The sequence below is a fragment of the Elgaria multicarinata genome, chromosome 3 (assembly GCF_023053635.1).
Source record: "Elgaria multicarinata webbii isolate HBS135686 ecotype San Diego chromosome 3, rElgMul1.1.pri, whole genome shotgun sequence".
NCBI classification, from domain to species: domain Eukaryota; kingdom Metazoa; phylum Chordata; class Lepidosauria; order Squamata; family Anguidae; genus Elgaria; species Elgaria multicarinata.
Genome location: NC_086173.1, coordinates 9,505,858 through 9,524,318, shown reverse-complemented (window position 1 = coordinate 9,524,318; position 18,461 = coordinate 9,505,858). Strand labels below are relative to the sequence as shown.

The window sequence follows — 18,461 nt, the reverse complement described above, 5'->3', positions numbered from 1 at the left end:
TACTGACTCTTGGAGGGACGCCAACTTTCGCTGACGTTTCTTGGCAGGCCTTGTAGCGGGGTGGTTTGCCATTGCCTTCCCCGGCCATTATTACCTTTCCCCCAGCTAACTGGGTACTCATTTTACCGACCTCGGAAGGATGGAAGGCTGAGTCGAACCGAGCCGGCTGCCTGAAACCAGCTTCCGCTGGGATCGAACTTGGGCCGTGGGGAGAGTTTCAGCTGGAGAAACTGCTGCTTTACCCCTCTGCGCCACACGAGGCTTCTTATCAATACTATAAGCGGAGTGGCATTTACTGAAAGAGGTCGCCTGGTGCTGCAGGAGAAGAGAACATCTGGGCCAAAGAGACAACTAGTTTTACAGAAGGTGGGTCACCCCTCGAGAGCTGTCTTGGCCTTCAATTCCCATCAGTCTCAGCCAGCATTTTGGACTTTAACTCCCAGCATGGCCAATGGTCAGGAATGCTGGGAATTGGCATTCAAAACACCTGGGCTGGGGGTCACCAGATTGGGGAAGGCTGGGATGGAGGATGGTTGGCTAGACCCCCGTCACCCACCCCACAAAGTGGACTTGCCACAAGCCCTATTGCCTCAGCCAATCTCCTTCCCCACACCTCTCTTGCCTCTGATTTGACAATTGGCAGGAGGAGCAGGTGGTTCCCCTCAGCAGGCTGTATTTGGCCCTGAAGCCTCCAGTTGCGGATCCCTCCAGTAGACCCTATGGGTTCCTTAACACACCAAAGACTTTTGAGCCAAGCCACACCAAATATAGGCTCTCTCAGCTGTCGCCCCACCCCACCCCCATGCCCAGGCTCCACCCTGGAGCATGTGAAGTAATAATAAAGAGTGTCTCTCTGCATGTGGAGAAATATATTTCCCTCACTACTGAGCAGTTACTTACAATCTGTACAACTGGGATGAGTATTTCCAGGTCAGAGGGTACATTTCCCAGACAAACTTAGTTAAGATTTAAAAGTAATAACGGCCCTGTTCAGAAGACACCTTAAACCACAGCTTTAACCCTGGTGGTTAAGCCAGAAAGCTGGGCTGTGTTCAGAAGACACCTTAAACCACGGCTTTAACCACAGTGACTAAGGCTTTTTGGTTAAACTGTGGTTAAAGCCGTGGTTTAAGGTGTCTTGTGAACGGGGCCAATAAATACTATTTATAAAAAATGATTCATTTCCAGGGGTACCAGAGCTGTCATTGTAATTCTTTTTGTATTGGCTCAAACCAGTTTTTCAGTACCTGAGCACTACCAGTTCACGCCTGTTGTTTTGTCAGCTGAGCTACCACCCATGCCCAGTGGGGCAGAATTTATTCATTTATTTATATTCCACCTTTCCTCCCAGTAGTCTAAGGCAGCATACCTCTTCTATCTTTACCTTCACAATAACCCTGTGAGTCTGAGAGTTGCTGAGTGACCCAAGGTCATTTAGGGCTAAACATGTTGCATTAAACGTGTAGCATGAAGGTAATCCTAATGTTTTAAAAAACCTTACCCATACGCAGTGGTCCCAGTCCAGATCAGGGGCCCATGAACTTACACTAAATAAAACCTTAGAATTACCTACTCACTATGCAATTAATGTAGTGTGTTGTTTAGCCCTCAGTGAGCTTCATGGCTAAGGGGGGATTTGACTCCCCAGTCCGATTTATTTATTTTATTTATTTATTACATTTTTATACTGCCCAATAGCCGAAGCTCTCTGGGCGGTTCCTAGTCCAACACTCTTAACTACTACACCATGCTGTTGTCAGAAATGCACTTCCAATATATTACGGCCTAGATAAGGTTACCTGGAATAAACACACCCCTGCCAAGAGAGGATCAGGGCCTATCTGTTGGGGGACAGAACAGTACCAGGATTAAACCCTTGTTCCCAGAAGACCATCAGCAAGCCCACCTATGCCAGGGTGTTGTTATCGCTGTATTCCTAATTTGTCAGACTGGGAGTATCCAGCAAGGTCGGGGGTGGTGGGATTCATTTATTTTCTGGGGGGAGAAGGGAACACTTTTAACAAGATCAGGCAGCGTCACAATGACGCCACATACGGAGAAAGCAAAACTGTCTGAAGTCCAAGCTGGTGTTTAAGCAGAAAGAGATTTAACTGTAAATTTCCTTTTTAATGCATTTCAATATAAAGGTGTCTTGGCATATCTGAAGGCCGTGAAGTACTGCTTTGCCATCTTTCAAAAGAATATATGAAGCTCTGCCTGGTGCCTGGAAATGAACACTTAAAAGAAAAGCCTGTGTGTGTATATACATCATCAGATACACTTGGCTAGCACTGGTCCTTTCTTTGTTTCTTCTTGGCCTGCCAGGGCAGCTCACATCTCAGGGCAGGTAGATTATCTCAATAATTCACTCCTAACAGAGCTGTTTTTTGTGCTGTCACAAACCTTCTCGATGTACGCTTGTTTCCTTCCCTCACATCGACACGATCCCAGGGCTTGATGGGCAGGAATTCAACAGGTAGAGTTTACACAGGATGGCTCTTTGGCCCAATCATCATGTTAATTGCACATGAGTCATGATCAAGAGAAATGGGGAGAACAGGCGTAGCAATTGCGTACGTAGTAGGAATGCTTTTGCTGTTGGCAAACCAGTTGGATGGAGTTACCAAGGAGCAGAAAAGTAGCTACCATGATGTCATATTCAACAGCTCATAGAGGAGGGGTGGCCAACTTTTGGCCCTCCCAGATGTTTTGGGCTTCCACTCCCATGATCCCTCACCACTGGCTATTACTGGCAAGGGCTGGTGAGAGTTATAGGCCAAAAATTATGGAAGTCATCAAGTGGCCTAAAGAGTTATTGTAATACCAGGAAGATTGGATTCCCATCCTCCTTTGCGTCCTAGGCCTGACTGAGTAAGCAGGAATTACTGCAGTCCTTTGGCTATCCTTTTCATTGCTTCACTGTAGAATTTTTTTCTAGAATTCATGGAGGGGTGATGGCTTGATGGAATCAGGGCCAATCCCTTTTTAGTTTAGAGTGCTGCAGTGTGACGAGGCTACTGTGCCCCGACTGGGTTTGAAACTCAGGTCAGCTCTACAACCTATTCTCACTGCCCCAGGCCTCAGTCCTGGATTGTCTTTGGGGCATCTAAACATGGGCAGAGTGCTTCACCCATGAAACAATTGTCAAAGGAAAAAATCCACTTTGGTTGTAAGGTAACACTGTGATATTGAGTGTAATACAGCTGTAAGGGAAAAGGTTTTCTACCATTGAACTGCAGCCCTTTGGTCCAAATGCCTCTTCTAAGAGATCTGCAGTGCAATCCTATACATGTCTACTCAAAAGTGAGTTCAATGGGGTTTCCAAAGGAAATGAGGCAGGTGGCTACCAGGAGGAGGGCCTTCTCTGCTGTGGCACCCCGGCTGTGGAATGAGCTCCCTAAGGAGGTTCGCTTGGCACCTACATTGTATGCTTTTAGACGCCAGGTGAAGACCTTTTTATTCTCCCAACATTTTAACAGTCTATAAATAAATTTTAACTTGGTGTTTTAAATTTGTAAGTTTGCATTGCTGCTGTTATCTGGTTGAGCTTTTATATTGTATTTTATAGTATGGTTTTATACTGTTGTTTTATACTTTGAATGTTTTAATTTTTGTGAACCGCCCAGAGAGCTCCGGCTATTGGGCGGTATAGAAATGTAATGAATAAATAAATAAATAACATACTTCCAGGGAAGTAGGTACACAATTGTAGCTGTAAGCACTTACTTCCACTTAGCATGGAGAAGCATTTGCAGAGCTGAGCATGGATCCTGAAGCCGCTGCAATCCCATCCTAGACCGACCCCCATTGATATCCTTATGCTCAGAAGGGTCTTGCTGACATTTTCGTGTGCGTCAGGTCTGTCTCTTCTCGACTGCCTGGAGTTTTTTCAGGAATGAGTCAGCTCTGGATAGGCATGTTTATAGCTCATGTTTAATGGCTTCTCCTGGCTGCTCTGAACCATAACAATAGGTTTGCTAAGCCTATGGAAGGAACTACTTACCTCCTCAACTGCTTGACATAGGAAGGAAGAGAAGCCATTGAAGGGTACCTCTGGGTTCCTTAAGAAGGTGGAACCCAAAAATTGCTCTTCTTTCCCCCTCTTCAGTCAAGGCTGAAGAGGGGAAAACAATCTGCCCCCCTCTACTACCGATAGTCATGTTTTCAGTTTCACCAGTCTCCGGCTCTTCTTCTGGGGTATTCCGGACTCAGGTGAAGCCATCTGAAGATAAGTACACCCCAAGTTGGACCAAAGGTTCATCAAGTTCCACAGCTTGTCTTCCCCAAATGGACAACCAGATACCAGAGGGAGGTTCACAAGCAGGACACAGGTGCTATTCAGATCCAGCATCTGGTAGTCAGAGACATGTGGTCTTTGAACATGGAGTGTGCATAACAGGCTTTCATGTTCAGCTGCTGGCATGTGCCTGTCTAATCTTTTTTTTTAAAAAAAAAAAAGATACCCATAGCTAGTGCAAATATCTGGCATAATGAGCTGAATAGTTCATCGTGCATTGTTTAAAGATGTGTTTTATCTTCTTTAAACAAAAAAAACAAAAAACTGTGCCGCTTACTTTTTTAGCATCTATCCCCAAATTTTAGTATTTTGAAAGAGAGCAGATCATTTTCCCCTATGTACTTCTTCTCCATACCATCTCTAAATTTATAAAGCTCTCTCCTGTTTCTCCCTCAATCCTTGTTTTCTAATCTAAAGAAACACTGATGCTTTAAACCTGTCTTCAGAAGGAAAGTTAATAATTGCTCTTTTCTGTATCACCCCCAGCACAATAATATCCATTTTGGGACAAAGGGTCCAAGAATGAATCACAGGTTTACAGAATCCCATTATAATGCTGGCTGCTGCTTCTTTAAATCAGCACGGCTTGTTAGGAGCTGGTTCCATCCTAGCAGTGCTCCAGTGTCACACAGGAGGACTAGAGCAGGATGCCTGGGTTCTACTCAGAGCCTAGAACCCTCTTCCTTGCTCCCACTGAAGGCTATGCTAGAAACTGCTGGGACCTCACTATTCCAAAGACCTTGTAGTATACAGAAAGGACACCCAAAATGATCAAGGGGACGGAACACCCCCCAGGCCCAGAGGAAAGGTTACAACATTTGGGGTGCTTGGTTTGATCCAGCAGGGCTCCTTCTATGTTCTTAGAAAATGGCTGCGTACGGATATAACACTAGACCATGGTTTAGGTGCGTTATGAGAACCAGCCACAAAGGGCTTCCTGTCCTTTCCTCTTACTGTGTAGCTGTGAAATCAGAAGCTTCTCCCTCCATTTTAGATTAACTGCAGTCCAAACCCTAACTATAGTTAGTGAAAGCAAGGCAGCTTCATAAACTAATGGTTGAGGTAGGCTTGTTTCAACTAATCAGATAACCACATTTCATCTCGGTCTGGACATCATGACAAATAGTAGTTAATCTAAAACAGAAGTGAACTGCCCTTGTAGCCGTGTGTGTGTGTGTGTGTGTGTGTGTGTGTGTGTGTGTGTGTGTGAGAGAGAGAGAGAGAGAGAGAGAGAGAGAGAGAGAGAGAGAGAGAGAGTCAGTCTGAGGCTCATTGTATCTTGGTTTTATAACCCTGGTTTAGGATTACATCTAAACAAGGCCAAGGCAAACAGGGATCTACTGACATATAAGAGAGGAAGGCAGCTTGTGGAAGGGGCATTGCAAAAGAAAGGAGGCAGGCAGATGAAGGGTTAAGTACCCTCTTCCCTGTTGCTTCTCTGCTTCAAATCATCCCCTTCAGAAGCTGCCTTTTCTTAGATGAAGTAGCTGTCAGGGAGTTGTTGTAAATGTTTGCAGTTTAAGCCCTAAGAATCACAGACCAAATGATATACTCTGTGTGTGTGTGTGTGTTTTAAAGTCGGTTCAATAAAAAGTAATTGAAAAGCATTTTCAAATTATGCTCAACGCCTTTTTCACTTATTTGCCCACTGCAAAATTAAGCCATATCTGATAAAAGGAGATGTCAGTCCAGCTGAGGCCAGGACATTTCAGAACTAAAAGGCAAGTTGGTTTAAGCAAAGACCATAGTTTATTGTTGCCGAAAGGAATCAGGTTTGACTAGATTACCTCTAAGGTGCCTTCTAACTCTAAAAATCTATGATTCTAGGTTACACAACCCCCCCAGAGTGGCTCAGTTGATAAGTGATGTAACCTGCCCGCCCCTTATAATGGGCTCAGCATGGCACTAGTGTAGGCCCTGCTATACACACATGTGCACACAGAGGCATCTTCTCTCAGCCACACTTACCCTCTCCCTTCTTCTTTCATGGCCTGGCCCTATTCTCAACTTGTAGTCACTGAATGGTGCCCTGTGAAAAAAACAATTGCACGCACAATGGAAAAAGCAGCAGAGTGAAAATCTCTGTAGGCTATTTCCTAGCTTTCTTTCAGGTATAATTTCCATATATATGATGGTACAATCTGCTTAGAAATGAAGCAAATGTAAAGATTAGGAAATTGGAGGGGGTGACTATTATTGCTTCTGATACTTATATATGTTTATTGGCATCCTTGGAACTTCATTTGCAATCACATAAGCTTTTTTTTAAGAAAAGAAAAAGAAAAGGTAGGTCCCTGCCCTAAGGAACTTACAATCTAAATCTTGACACAGGGGAAGACAGAAGCAAAGGAAAGATGGAAAGAATGTGCACACATACATAGGTTTTGTTTCTGTAGGTAGGGGGTGACAACTAAAGGTCCTGCAACTTCTAGCATTCCTCCGCCAGCAATGCTAAACTTTCATAAGATTGTGCCTTAAAGGGTTAAGCCAATGGTGGTGACACTGGGTAGCCCCAGGGTGGATGATTTCCTAAGGTCGCCAAATCAAACATAGTGGCAAAGCCTGTAGCCTCTGCTAATAAGCACCCTAGGAGGAGCTGACAACCATCACAAAAGTGTTATATAAATTAGGATGGAACTGCCCACCACCCAACTTTGTGAACAAACTCGCCACAGCAAGATCATAATTTCGGGGGGAGGGGCTGAAAAACTATGTCATTGATCACTGCTGCCATTAGCAAACTAAGGCACACAAGGGTTCCAGGCTTGCCTAAGAGAGTTCTGCATTTACGCGCTCATGGGCGACTGCAACTCATGCCCCCGTGGCATGACAGGTGAAGGGAAAAGCACAGGTCAGTGTGCAGGGAGCCGGCTCAGGGCAGAACTTCTGGAGACTTCGCGGTAAGCATTACGCAGGAGGACGTATGGGAAGCAGGTCTCCAGCATGTCAATGGTCAAGAAGGGCGACTCCTCCACAAGCTGAAAGAGATACATAGAACATTTAATAATAATAATAATAATAATAATAATAATAATAAGAAGAAGAAGAAGAAGAAGAAGAAGAAGAAGAAGAAGAAGAAGAAGAAGAAGAAGAAGAAGTTGTTTATTTGTTACCCGCCTTTCCCTCTGGATCGAGGCGGGGTACAACACAAATGCAAACACCATAAAATACATATAATTGATTAAAACATGTAAAAGTAATACATTATTAAAAGCAGCACATTATTAAAACACATCTTAAAATTCAACTGGGTAGGTCTGCTGGAAGAGATCAGTCTTTATGGCTTTCTTAAATTCCGGAAGACTGTTAAGTTGACGAGTCTCCTCCGGCAGGCCATTCCACAATCCGGGAGCAGCAAAAGAACAGGTCCTCTGGGTAATAGTTGTCAGCCTTATTTTTGTAGGCTGGAGTAAATTCTTCCCAGAGGACCTGAGTGTGTGGGGCGGATTGTACGGGAGAAGGCGATCCCGCAGGTAGCCTGGACCCAAACCATGTAGGGCTTTAAAGGTGATAACCAACACTTTATTCTTCGCCCGGAAACTAATTGGCAGCTAGTGAAGAGATTTTAAAACTGGTGTAATGTGGTCACCCCTAGGTGTAGCGGTGACCAGCCTGGCTGCCATAATTTGAACTAGTTGACGTTTCCGGACTAGGCACACAGGTAGCCCTATGTAGAGCGCATTGCAGAAATCGAGCCTGAGAAGCACCATGATGGATCAGACCATCTAGTCCAGCACTCTGTTCACACAATGGCCAACCAACTGTTGACCAGGGACCAACAAAGCAGGACATGCTGCATCAACACCCTTCCACCCATGTTCCCCAGCAACTGGTGCACACAGGCTTACTGTCTCGGATATTGGAGGTAGCACCTAACCACCAGGGCCAGTAGCCATTGGTAGTCTTCTCCTCAAGGAATTTATCCAACCCCCTTTTAAAGCCATCCAAATTGGTGGCCATCACTACATCTTGTGGCAGTGAAGTCCATAATAGAAGATGACACTAGGTGGGGAAAGGGGGCACATGGTTATCTGGCATTGCCAACTGGCGTATAGGTCAGGGTGATACATACTGGGTGTTGAAAACATCCAGATTCAGCACCCAAGTCAATTCATGGCTCTGCTTGAAAGCATATTATATTCTCCCATGTCCCAGGGAGAAGGCGGCAATTTGAAAGAGAGACTGCTTCTTGTGGTATGCACACTCATCCTGCTTTTACCCCTGGTAAACAGACTTTGAAGTTAAAGTATGGTTTCAAAACCTGTTTGATTTCAGAGGTGAGAGCCAAGCAAAACGCACACAGTTGGAAGTGAAGCCGGACTCAAACCACTTTCAACTGACTTCAAAACTATTGTACGTCCAGCAGTCTCACCAGGTTGTGAAACCTATTCCTTGTTTCTATGACAATACTCCAGAGCTTCAAGAAACGCAAAGGGCTGCTTTGGCCATTTTGTGAACATCTCCAGGGAAAGGTATTCCAAAGCCTCTCGTGGAGGTTCAGTATTAAAGATGATATGGGGCGGGGGTGTGTGTGTGTGAGGAACCTTTCCCCCTGCTTGAGACAGATCAGAAACAACACGCTGTTGACCGGCTAGCCACCTGTGTTCTCAGCATGCCTTAGCACAGCCTTCCTCAACCTGGGGCGCTCCAGATGTGTTGGACTACAACTCTCAGAATGCCCCAGCCGGCTGGCTGGGGCATTCTGGGAGGTGCAGTCCAACACATCTGGAGCGCCCCAGGTTGAGGAAGGCTGCTTAGCAGAATCCACAAAAGTCGTTTGTCCCTCTTTGTCCTGCGAGCAACTCCAGTGGGCTTCTGCCGAAGGTGGTGTCTCTATCCCACCCCTCCGATTGGAGCAGCGAGGGAACGCCGTGCCAGCCAGCTCGTTCGCACCCTCCAGATTGAAACATTTGCATTTAAATTGCTTTGCTGCAGAAACTGTGCGCCCAGCGAATATCAATCCCACCCAGGAATCCAGGCCCTCCCTAGCTGAGCCGTCTCCTCTCATCAACAGAAGAATCAATAACCATCTCCCACTGCCACAGGAGCTCCTAATGGAGATGCATCACCCAAGCTGCTTTGGGTACTGGTATGTGGCCTCTTGTGCTTCTCGGGCAGCTCTCTTCACCAAGCCAGGGTGCCCAGGACAGTGGTCCCGAAACCAATAGGAGGCAAGCATGTTTGCCCTCTTCGTTAGTGCAACCCACCCACCCTTCCCTCCCCCTTCAGTCAGGAGATAGATACATCAGCGCCAGTAGCTTAGAGCACCAAAAAACCAGCCCGGCCAATTAAAACATTGATTGGTTCCCCTGATCTTTGCACCCCAAAGTCCCCGACCAAATTCCTGAATGTCTTGGTTCAGGCAGCCACTCCCCAGTCCCCATGCCATGTGGCTTGGCTCATTTGCTTGAGCCATGTTAGCTGTCTCCTCCCCTGGTACATTAGTGGTGCCTATATCTGCTCCTGCTCCTCCACCAGTGTCCCCCATCCAGCTGCAGTTTCATCGTGTCCCTTCTTCTGCGGGTGAAGCCTGGCTTCCAGTGTCCCAGGGGGCATTACCATCCACAGCTACAAGTAACACCTGAGTCCACTTCTCAAACGCCCCCATATCAAGTCCTCTACCTTTTCTTTGCTATTCATGAACATTAAAAAAAAATAGAAGAAGTTGGGAAGGAAAGAAAGGGCTTCTTCACATGAGCAAAATAAGGGCACGGTCATGACTGGCCACTCACGGAAGTTCGTGGGTCCTTTTGACAATGTCAGCAACCTCCTGCATGTCTCCAACACCTTCCCCCTGCAATTCCATTTTAAAAAGAACCCTGCGATATCCCGATTCTACTGAAATATCTTGGGATTTCCTACCGTGTACAGAGAAAGTTGCGCTACAAATCACCCACTAGAGGGCGATGCCCCCATTTAGGGCTATGAGCAGCGAGAGGAGGGGAAGCTTTCCGTTACAGACCACATGGTCGGCCCTCTCCGCCCGTGTAATGCAGCCCATTACAATTGTGTAAGAGCAGCAGGACGCAAAGCCCCAGTAAGGAAACATGATTCCCCCTTAATCTAAAGAAGCCCAAGAACAGGAACTTGCACCAAGGGGAATATCATGTTTCAACTGAATGATTATAAGCAGGGTATGCTATGAGCCTTATGGAGGGACAGATAGCTCATACAACACACACATACAACACACACATGCAGCCATGAGGGGGTGAGGATGAACTAGCAAAAGCAAACCATGGGGACTGCCCAAGAGAGAAGCAGAAGTGCACTAGAAGGTTGTGGGGGTAATTCTAGGGTAGGTAATGTGGATTTCTGTTTGGGTATTTTAATCTCTTTTGCCCTCTGAATGACTCATTTAAAATGTTTTGAACGCTAACTATGCCACTGCTACATTCTGTCCGCCTGTTACAAGTGTTCCTTAGAGAAAATCTTTCAGTGGAGCAAGAGGGAAATCAAAGTGCTTTCCTAGCGAGCCCCCTAAGGCCAGCTGAAAGTGTGGCAAGCCCTGAATTTGCTGCCTCAGTAGGCCCTCTGCACAAGCCGTGGAAGGCAGCCTAGAGAACTGTATGATTCATCTGCTTCTGGGGTCCTATTTGTACATCCTGATGACTCCCTGCAGCCCAATAAAATCACTTCCATCAAGAAAATACTCATCTTCCACTCCTCAAAACAGGGCGAAGACAGACATAATATAAAAGGAGAGTTCGGCCTGGGTGGCCCTCAGCCATCCTTTCACTGCTGAAATGACAGGTGTGCAACCAGCAAATTGAAGGGTAGCTCAATCTCACCCATCCTCCTACGTTTCAGTCTACATTAAAATAAAAATGTAAACTGACACATGAAATTTCACACATCCATTTGTTGCCTCATTCTTTTTTTAAAAAAAAAGGGGGGGGAGGGGACATTTTCTTAAAAGCGCAAAATTGCTCTGAGGACGGGGTGGTGGTTTCTTGTGACATCACTGGGATGGGGTGGAACTCAGCATTTTACACAGCCGGCTTCTTCTTAAAACTTGTACTACTGTCCCCCCCCCCCCACATTGGATGGACACCGGTACCTTTAGACTGAATATGATAAAGATGCTTCCACAGCAGCCCCAACGCTCTTAAGAACATTACATCTGTCTTCATTCCCAGTTTTGGATTGAAGTCCACAAACAGAAGGACTCCGGGTTATAGCTAATGTTTATATAGCATAGTTTGTGCATAAAATATTTATTCAAAACAACCAAAACCCAACCCATGTGTTGCAAGGCTAGACTAGATATTACATTAAATATGCAGCATGCAGCTGATGCTCACCATTTCTTTCACCTTGACAGTACGCAGGACTTCGATCTGGACTGGGATCACTGTGCATGGGAAGGGGAGATTTAAACCTCCCCACCTATCCACTTTCCCCCTATAGATTTTTTTGTTTGCCCCCGTACAACGTGGAAAGGTGAATTTTTTTGTAGGGGAGGGCTGAGTGAGAAGGTTTAAATCTCCTCAAGAGGTGCATCCCAATCCCGATCTGGATTCTGTGTGCTGACTTCTGGGTAAAATAAAGGGGGGGACCAGTGAGGCTCAGTTGGTGCTACATATTTAAGGTAGTGTCAAGGGGGTTGTCTTCCCCCAAAACCCTGCGGTTTCACTTACCTGGGATGGCGTAGGGCAGCCTTCCTCAACCTGGGGCGCTCCAGATGTGTTGGACTGCATCTCCCAGAATGCCCCAGCCAGGCTGGGGCATTCTGGGAGTTGTAGTCCAACACATCTGGAGCGCCCCAGGTTGAGGAAGGCTGGCGTAGGGTAATGCTGACACCAAGGAGGGAGCGCAGGGTTTCCGGAGAACATCTGGGTTCTGGAGATGCCCCCCACCCTTTTTCTAGTTTCCATCAGGATTGCCCCCTGTATCAGCCAAGGAGTGAGGTCAGATGGCAGAAGAGCCAGGCGCCCTCGCTCCCACCAAAAAAGTTGGGGGCGAGTCTCCGGCTTTTTTTCCTGCACAGCTTTGCGGAAAAGCTGAGCAGTGCAGATTTGCAGCCCCCGAGGGGCTATGGGCACGTATAGACAGCCCCCAGGTTACATAATTACATAATCATAGATTAGTAGAGTTGGAAGGGGCCTATAAGGCCACTGAGTCCAACCCCCTGCTCAATGCAGGAATCCACCTTAAAGCATCCCTGACAGATGGTTGTCCACCTGCCTCTTGAATGCCTCTAGTGTGGGAGAGCCCACAATCCATGACCCCCCTAGGGAATTGGTTCCATTGTCATACTGCTCTAACAGTCAGGAAGATTTTCCTGGTGTCCAGCCGGAATCTGGCTTCCTGTAACTTGAGCCCGTTATTCTGTGTCCTTCACCCTGGGAGGCTCAAGAAGAGATCCTGGCGCTCCTCGGTGTGACAACCTTTCAAGTATTTGAAGAGTGCTATCATGTCTCCCCTTAATCTTCTCTTCTCCAGGTTAAACATGCCCAGTTTTTTTCAGTCTTAGACCCCATTGTCCCTCACAACATTTTTGCATTTGGCAATTATGAATCGCAGTATAAAGAAGTAGAAAAAGGGGACTGGCCAGCAGCAATTTGCCTGAGGTAAATTGACTGCCAAAGTAGGATTAGATCCCTGTTCTCCAAGGTCCAACATTTTCACACACTCAAGGGCTGCGTCACTCATTTCATACCTGGAAAGCACTTCTTAAACCTGCATGTAGATCACTGCATGCAACAATCGAACATACATTATTTTGCAGCAAGGGCGGGCATTAAATATGCCACTGGCTGTGGGTGCTACAGCATTGTATCCCCCCACCCCAATTCATCTTATTTTAACCATTTAATTACACCATCTTCATTGGCCCATAGGCTATTCTCAAAATGCATGGCTTAGTGCACAGTCCTGGGCACTTTTACTCACAAGTAGGTCACCCAAAGTTCAGTAGGATTTACTTGCTAGTATTGTATTTAAGACTGCAGCCTTAAGCAGCTGTTTATGAGTGTGGCCATGAAGCAAAACGCGCGCACACATAATTACTCTGTGCGAAAGGAAAGAACCTAATTAGTGCCGGGCTGGATCAGACTGCATTCTGTTTCCACAGTGGACAACCAGATGTCCCAAAAGGAAGTCCACAGTACAACAAGAATAAAACAGCATTCATATATGCGTAGATCTATACATGAACTGTGTACTGAAAGAACGATGTGATGACTTGAACCTGCTGTCAATCGTTGAATCTGGGACACAAGGATTACCATGCTAGAAGTCAGCCTGTGTGGTATCACCCTTTTCTGGCCAAAGGAAGGAATTACTGGGAGTCTGGGCTGATTAGCAAGGAAGGCTCTCAATGATATCATTAAAACACACACAACACAACCCTGTTTGGCTCAAAGGAAGAATGAAGTAGGTCACGTACCGAGATTAAAAGGTAAAAGAGTCGCTCCCTGCAGACTCAGTCTAATAGACAAGATACAAAAAGAAAAGGGAATGGGGAGGGAAGATGAAAAATAGGCCAGAGTGGGTCTGGTCCTGGTTATGGGTCTGTCTCTCTTTGAACTCTACAGGAACAGGGGCCTAATCTACACCAAGCAGGATATTGCAGTATGAAAGCAGTATGTGTCAATGGGCCCATACTGCTATAAAGCAGTAGTGTGGCTTTTGTCTTCTATATACTAGGGGTGTGCTCCGCTCCGTTACGGATCCCCGGATCCGAAGCAGAGCAGGCTGATCTGGATCTCCGAAGCCCTGTTCCGGAGTGGATCAGGGGAAGTCCGGATTGGCCTGAAGCGATTTGGACCATTCTGAAGCTTCAGAGCCAGGTAAGTGGGGATGGGAGCTTACCAGGTAAGTGGGGGAGGGGGCTTATCTGGGGGGAGGGTGGCTTACCTGGGGGAGGGGGCTTATCTGGGGGGAGGGGGGCTTACCTGCCTCTGTCGTGGTCCAGGTGGCAGCTTCAACTGATGCCCAGGCCAAAGGCCAGAAACAGGCCTGTTTCCGGTCTTAGGCCTGGGCGTCAGTTGAAGCCACTGCCCAGACCGTGATGGATGCCAAGCCAGGTAAGTGGGGGAGGGGAATTACCTGGCTCTGCCACCACTGTGGCCCGTGCAGTGACAGCAGGGGACCCAGGTAAGGGGGAAGGGGGCTTACCTGCCTCCGCCGCAGCCTGTTTCCGGTCTTAGGCCTGGGCATCAGTTGAAGCCGCTGCCTGGACCACGACGGAGCCAGGTAAGTGGGGGAGGGGGGCAAAATAGTGTCCAAATAGCGATCTGGACCTCTGGATCTCGCTCCGGATCCAGTTCTGGAGTGGATCAGGGGAAGTCCAGATCAACTCAAACCGATTCGGGCCCAATCCGGAAGGTCCGGATCAGATCCAAACCGGTTTGGAGGCCCTGTGCACAACCCTGTTATATACCAGTTTCATACCACTTTCATAGTGCAATATCGTGCTTGGTATAGATTAGGCCAGGGACTGAGGAAGTGTAGCAGTGTTCTAACGTGGCCCTCACTTAACTCAAGTGCATTATGCAGGAAACACCCATGCATACACAAACCTCTAACCCTATCTGACACTTACCAAGTGTATGAGTAATGAGATGGACTCCCTGTTCTTGGCTTTCACGCGTTCAGCTTCTTGCCCCAGCTGCAAAAGGCTAACAGATGCCAGCTAGGAAGACAAGGGAGAGACAAAAGAATCCAAGTCAATTTCTCCTGCAGTTGACAGTGGCTAGGGCTGCAAGGTTTAACTGGGGAGATTAATCAGAGTTAGAGTGTAGGTTGAAAAAGCACACTGGTTAAGTTGGGAAAGTCATTAGGGCTTTGTGGAACAGACTCTTGAATAGAGAGACTGTGCTCCGAAAAACACCCTTACGTAAAGAAATTTAGAGCCCCAGGGGAGGAAGTCTTTTGTGCTACACAGCTGTAGGCAACTTTGCCCCAATTTGTTTAAAATGAAACGGGGGGGGGGGGGGCTGCAATCAAAGGTGCCAGACCAGCGTGATGGGGGAGGAGGTGTTTAACCCTTGGACTGTTTTCCTGCCCAAGGCTGCTCACCCCAAGCTGCTTTCCTCACCTTGTGTCCCTTTATCTCCCCCCCAAAAAAAAACCCATGGAAAGAAAAGCAATTTGGGAGGGAGGGATTCTGAGTGTGTGTGTGGGGGGGAAGGGCAACGCAGCCTCCTTCGCTGCCCTCTGCCACCAGCGTTTCACGCAGGATTGCAACACTGGGTTATTGTCTATTGCTTAAACAAAAAGAAATGTCTGGGGAAAGTTACACACAATGATAAAAAAAAAACCTAAGAAAAGTTGCTCAATGCTATCAGTTACCACGGCAGTCAAGTGCTATGTATATCTCTTCCCCACGCAATTTGAAACTCCCCCCCCTCTTTGCCCCACAAATGGAATTGTGCATCGTTTTATATTATGAATGAAATTCATGGCCGTAACGATAACTGATGAATGGGGTAACTAACTGAAGGGGAACTGCTTACGTTTTGGAGCAGGATCTGGGTGGGAGTTAGGAAATTAATTACAGGCGCAATCTTATGAATATTTAGAAATAAATAATTACTAGGACTTATTTGCTGCCTGGGGAATGCTAGCAGAGGTAGGACCTTTTCTGACTAATCATGCATAGGATTATGCCCTAATTAATTCACTGATTGGCCCTTGGGTTGCCTTTGAATTAGTACTCTCAAATTTTTGAAACTCCACTTTGATGCAAAAGGTGCCATTTTTTGTGTCCTTAACAAAGCTACCTACTAGCCGCTCTCTTTTTTTTTATTATTTTTTTCACATCCTTGCAAATTAATTGTAACTGAAGAGGAACTACTGATTTGGGATGATCTGGGCAAGGATGGAAATTAACTGAATTTATTTTATTTGCGATGATTCGGATGAGAAATGAAGTGGCTAAGTTTGCCTTCTGTGAAATTTAAATAAGTCCTAGTACTTATTTCTAAATTTGCTTATATGGATATGAATTAGCACATGCAAATTTTATGCAGATTTGTGTCCTATGGATCTGGGCCCTAAATCATTTAAGTGCCTAGTAATTGCCTTGGCTCTGTCAGTATTAAACTGGTTGATGTGTTTAAAAATTGCTGCTGGCTGACTGGGAAAATGCTGGGAACCACAGCACTGTCCCAGTCTTGCAAATAAGCCAACAAAAATTACTAGACTGCCAATAATAATAATAATAAATGCTAGCTTGCTAAGAGGCCAATAGACTACCTTTCCAGCCACCCAGCGAATTGTTAAACATAAAGCTGCACTATCCACTTCATCAGAACAGGAAATCAGCAAACTCATTAGCCTAAGAGCGCCAAGGCATATGCCTTTTTCACAGAGGCGTAATTAAAGTAATTAAAATGACTTTCCTTCCTTTAAACGAAGAACACTTAAAACATATGTTGAAGAGGAACTGTCATCTTTTTCCCAGAATCCTCAATAAAAAGCACCTTTCTTTTGTGCAATATGTAAATTTAATCAGCTCTGTTAAAAGCTAAGGGCATCCTTAATTGTTTGGCAGGCTCAGCAGGTGCACATCTCATTCCAGACTCCAGAACAACTTGCAAAAGGAACGTCCCTTCCAAGCAGAGGTTGCCACCTTCGTCCTAGTAGGTCTCCTGTGCCTTTAACAGACGCATGGCTGGCAGAAATTCAACTGGTGAAGTGTTTCCCATCATTGCCTCCATATCATGGAAAAGGCTATACTAGTTGAATTTCTGCCTGCTGGGGGGAAAAAAGGGTAGCATCCATTACTCCAGGATTCCAGTCCAGTAACTTTGCAATACAGCTGACTCCCTAACAATTGCATTTCCTTTACAATGAGCTGCAAGGAAACATTTCACCTGGCATGATGGCGAAGGGAACGCAAGCTGCCATTGCATCTAATCAACAGATAAATCATGCTGGCTCCCACAGGCTAGAAATAAGAGAGTGATCATGCTTAGTGGTGCCTCTATCCATCACTCACAGCCAGCGGGATCGACTCTTCTCACGGTGCCAGCCATGGGACAAGACAGTTGTGTGATACGTGAGCAGCCTGAAATGTTAGCAGGGAGAAAGCTGTCTGGCAAAGGAGGAGGATTTGCAAGGCCCAGGGATCTCTCCCCAATTGAGCAGATGGGCAGTTAAACCCAATGGAGGGCCCAGCAGCAAATGGCAGAGGCACAATTAACGTTCCATGCTCCTGGGAGCTCAGTGTGTGGCTGTGTTGTGGGGGTGGGTGGGGGTGGGACGTGTGCTCTGCCAACTTCAGAAAATCCTAAATGGATAATGTGGCCACTCCTGTACATTCTCTACCTAGTTGTTTGCTAAGCAGCGGTCCAGATTTTAAGTGGTCCATTGCTGGCCAAAAAGAGGCCATGTTTTAAGACTGGGCTGCAATAGCGCTTCCTTCCAAGGATCAGGGGGGAAGCAGGCCTTTGAGCCTGTGGCCTTGCCCACGTGCACGGTTGAGCAAGACAAAAGGAGAAGGGCCAGTGCAATCTTGTCCTAGGCCGTGTCTTGACAAGGCCTTGGTCACTCGTTCCCTCAAAATCCCACGGCATCGCAGCTGTGCGGCGAAACACAAAATCTTCTTTGCAGGAGGCCACAGCACCGACAATCATTTGCCTTGTCAAGCCTGACCCCTGTCCTCTGCCCTGCCTTCCTGGCTTACCACGTCCTATCTTCGGCCTTGTTCCACCCCTGGGAACACCCCCAGCTTGAACCCAAAGCAAGGTCACCACCGACAGCAAGCGGAAAGAAGGAGGTGACCTCGCAGCAAAGGGAAAAGCCACAGGAAGTCGGCTACTTTTAAAGCATGCAGTTTTGTCAAAAAAAAACACTGTGGTGACGAGTTGGCAGCTGTGTCGTATAAATGATGCAGCGCCACTGTGCAGCCACCTCAGGGTACCCAGGACATATAGACAGCCCCCTAGTGGTGGGGGGGAGAAAGACTTCTTCAGCTCTGGAGGCTCTTAAGTGGGAATAACGGTCAGAAGAAAGATAGTTTCAGGGCATGTTTCTACAAACCTTCACTAAGGGTTCGAAAAAGGGGGCAATCAGTGTCATGAGAAGAACCCCATTCAAGTCCAATGTTGGAAAGTGATCAACCGGGAGTGGGGGAGGTTTTGTTTCATTTGCTTTTACATTTCGAGAGACCTGTAAACGTGAGTGTGAGTGGCAACACATCAAGCAGGCTTTG

The 18,461-nt window shown here is 46.6% G+C and overlaps 1 protein-coding gene across 1 annotated transcript in view; it reads right to left on the bottom strand.

Annotated features, from left to right (window-relative positions):
- Positions 1-6,101: 6,101 nt before the first annotated feature.
- Positions 6,102-18,461, bottom strand: part of NCKAP1L (NCK associated protein 1 like) — an 88,306-nt gene continuing 75,946 nt past the window's right edge. Inside the window, exons 30-31 of the mRNA XM_063119255.1 lie at positions 14,847-14,936; positions 6,102-7,275 (exon numbers count right to left, since the gene is read on the bottom strand). Coding sequence (XP_062975325.1) covers positions 7,150-7,275; positions 14,847-14,936 — 216 coding nt within the window. The 3' untranslated portion in view covers positions 6,102-7,149. The remainder of the gene's footprint in view (positions 7,276-14,846; positions 14,937-18,461) is intronic.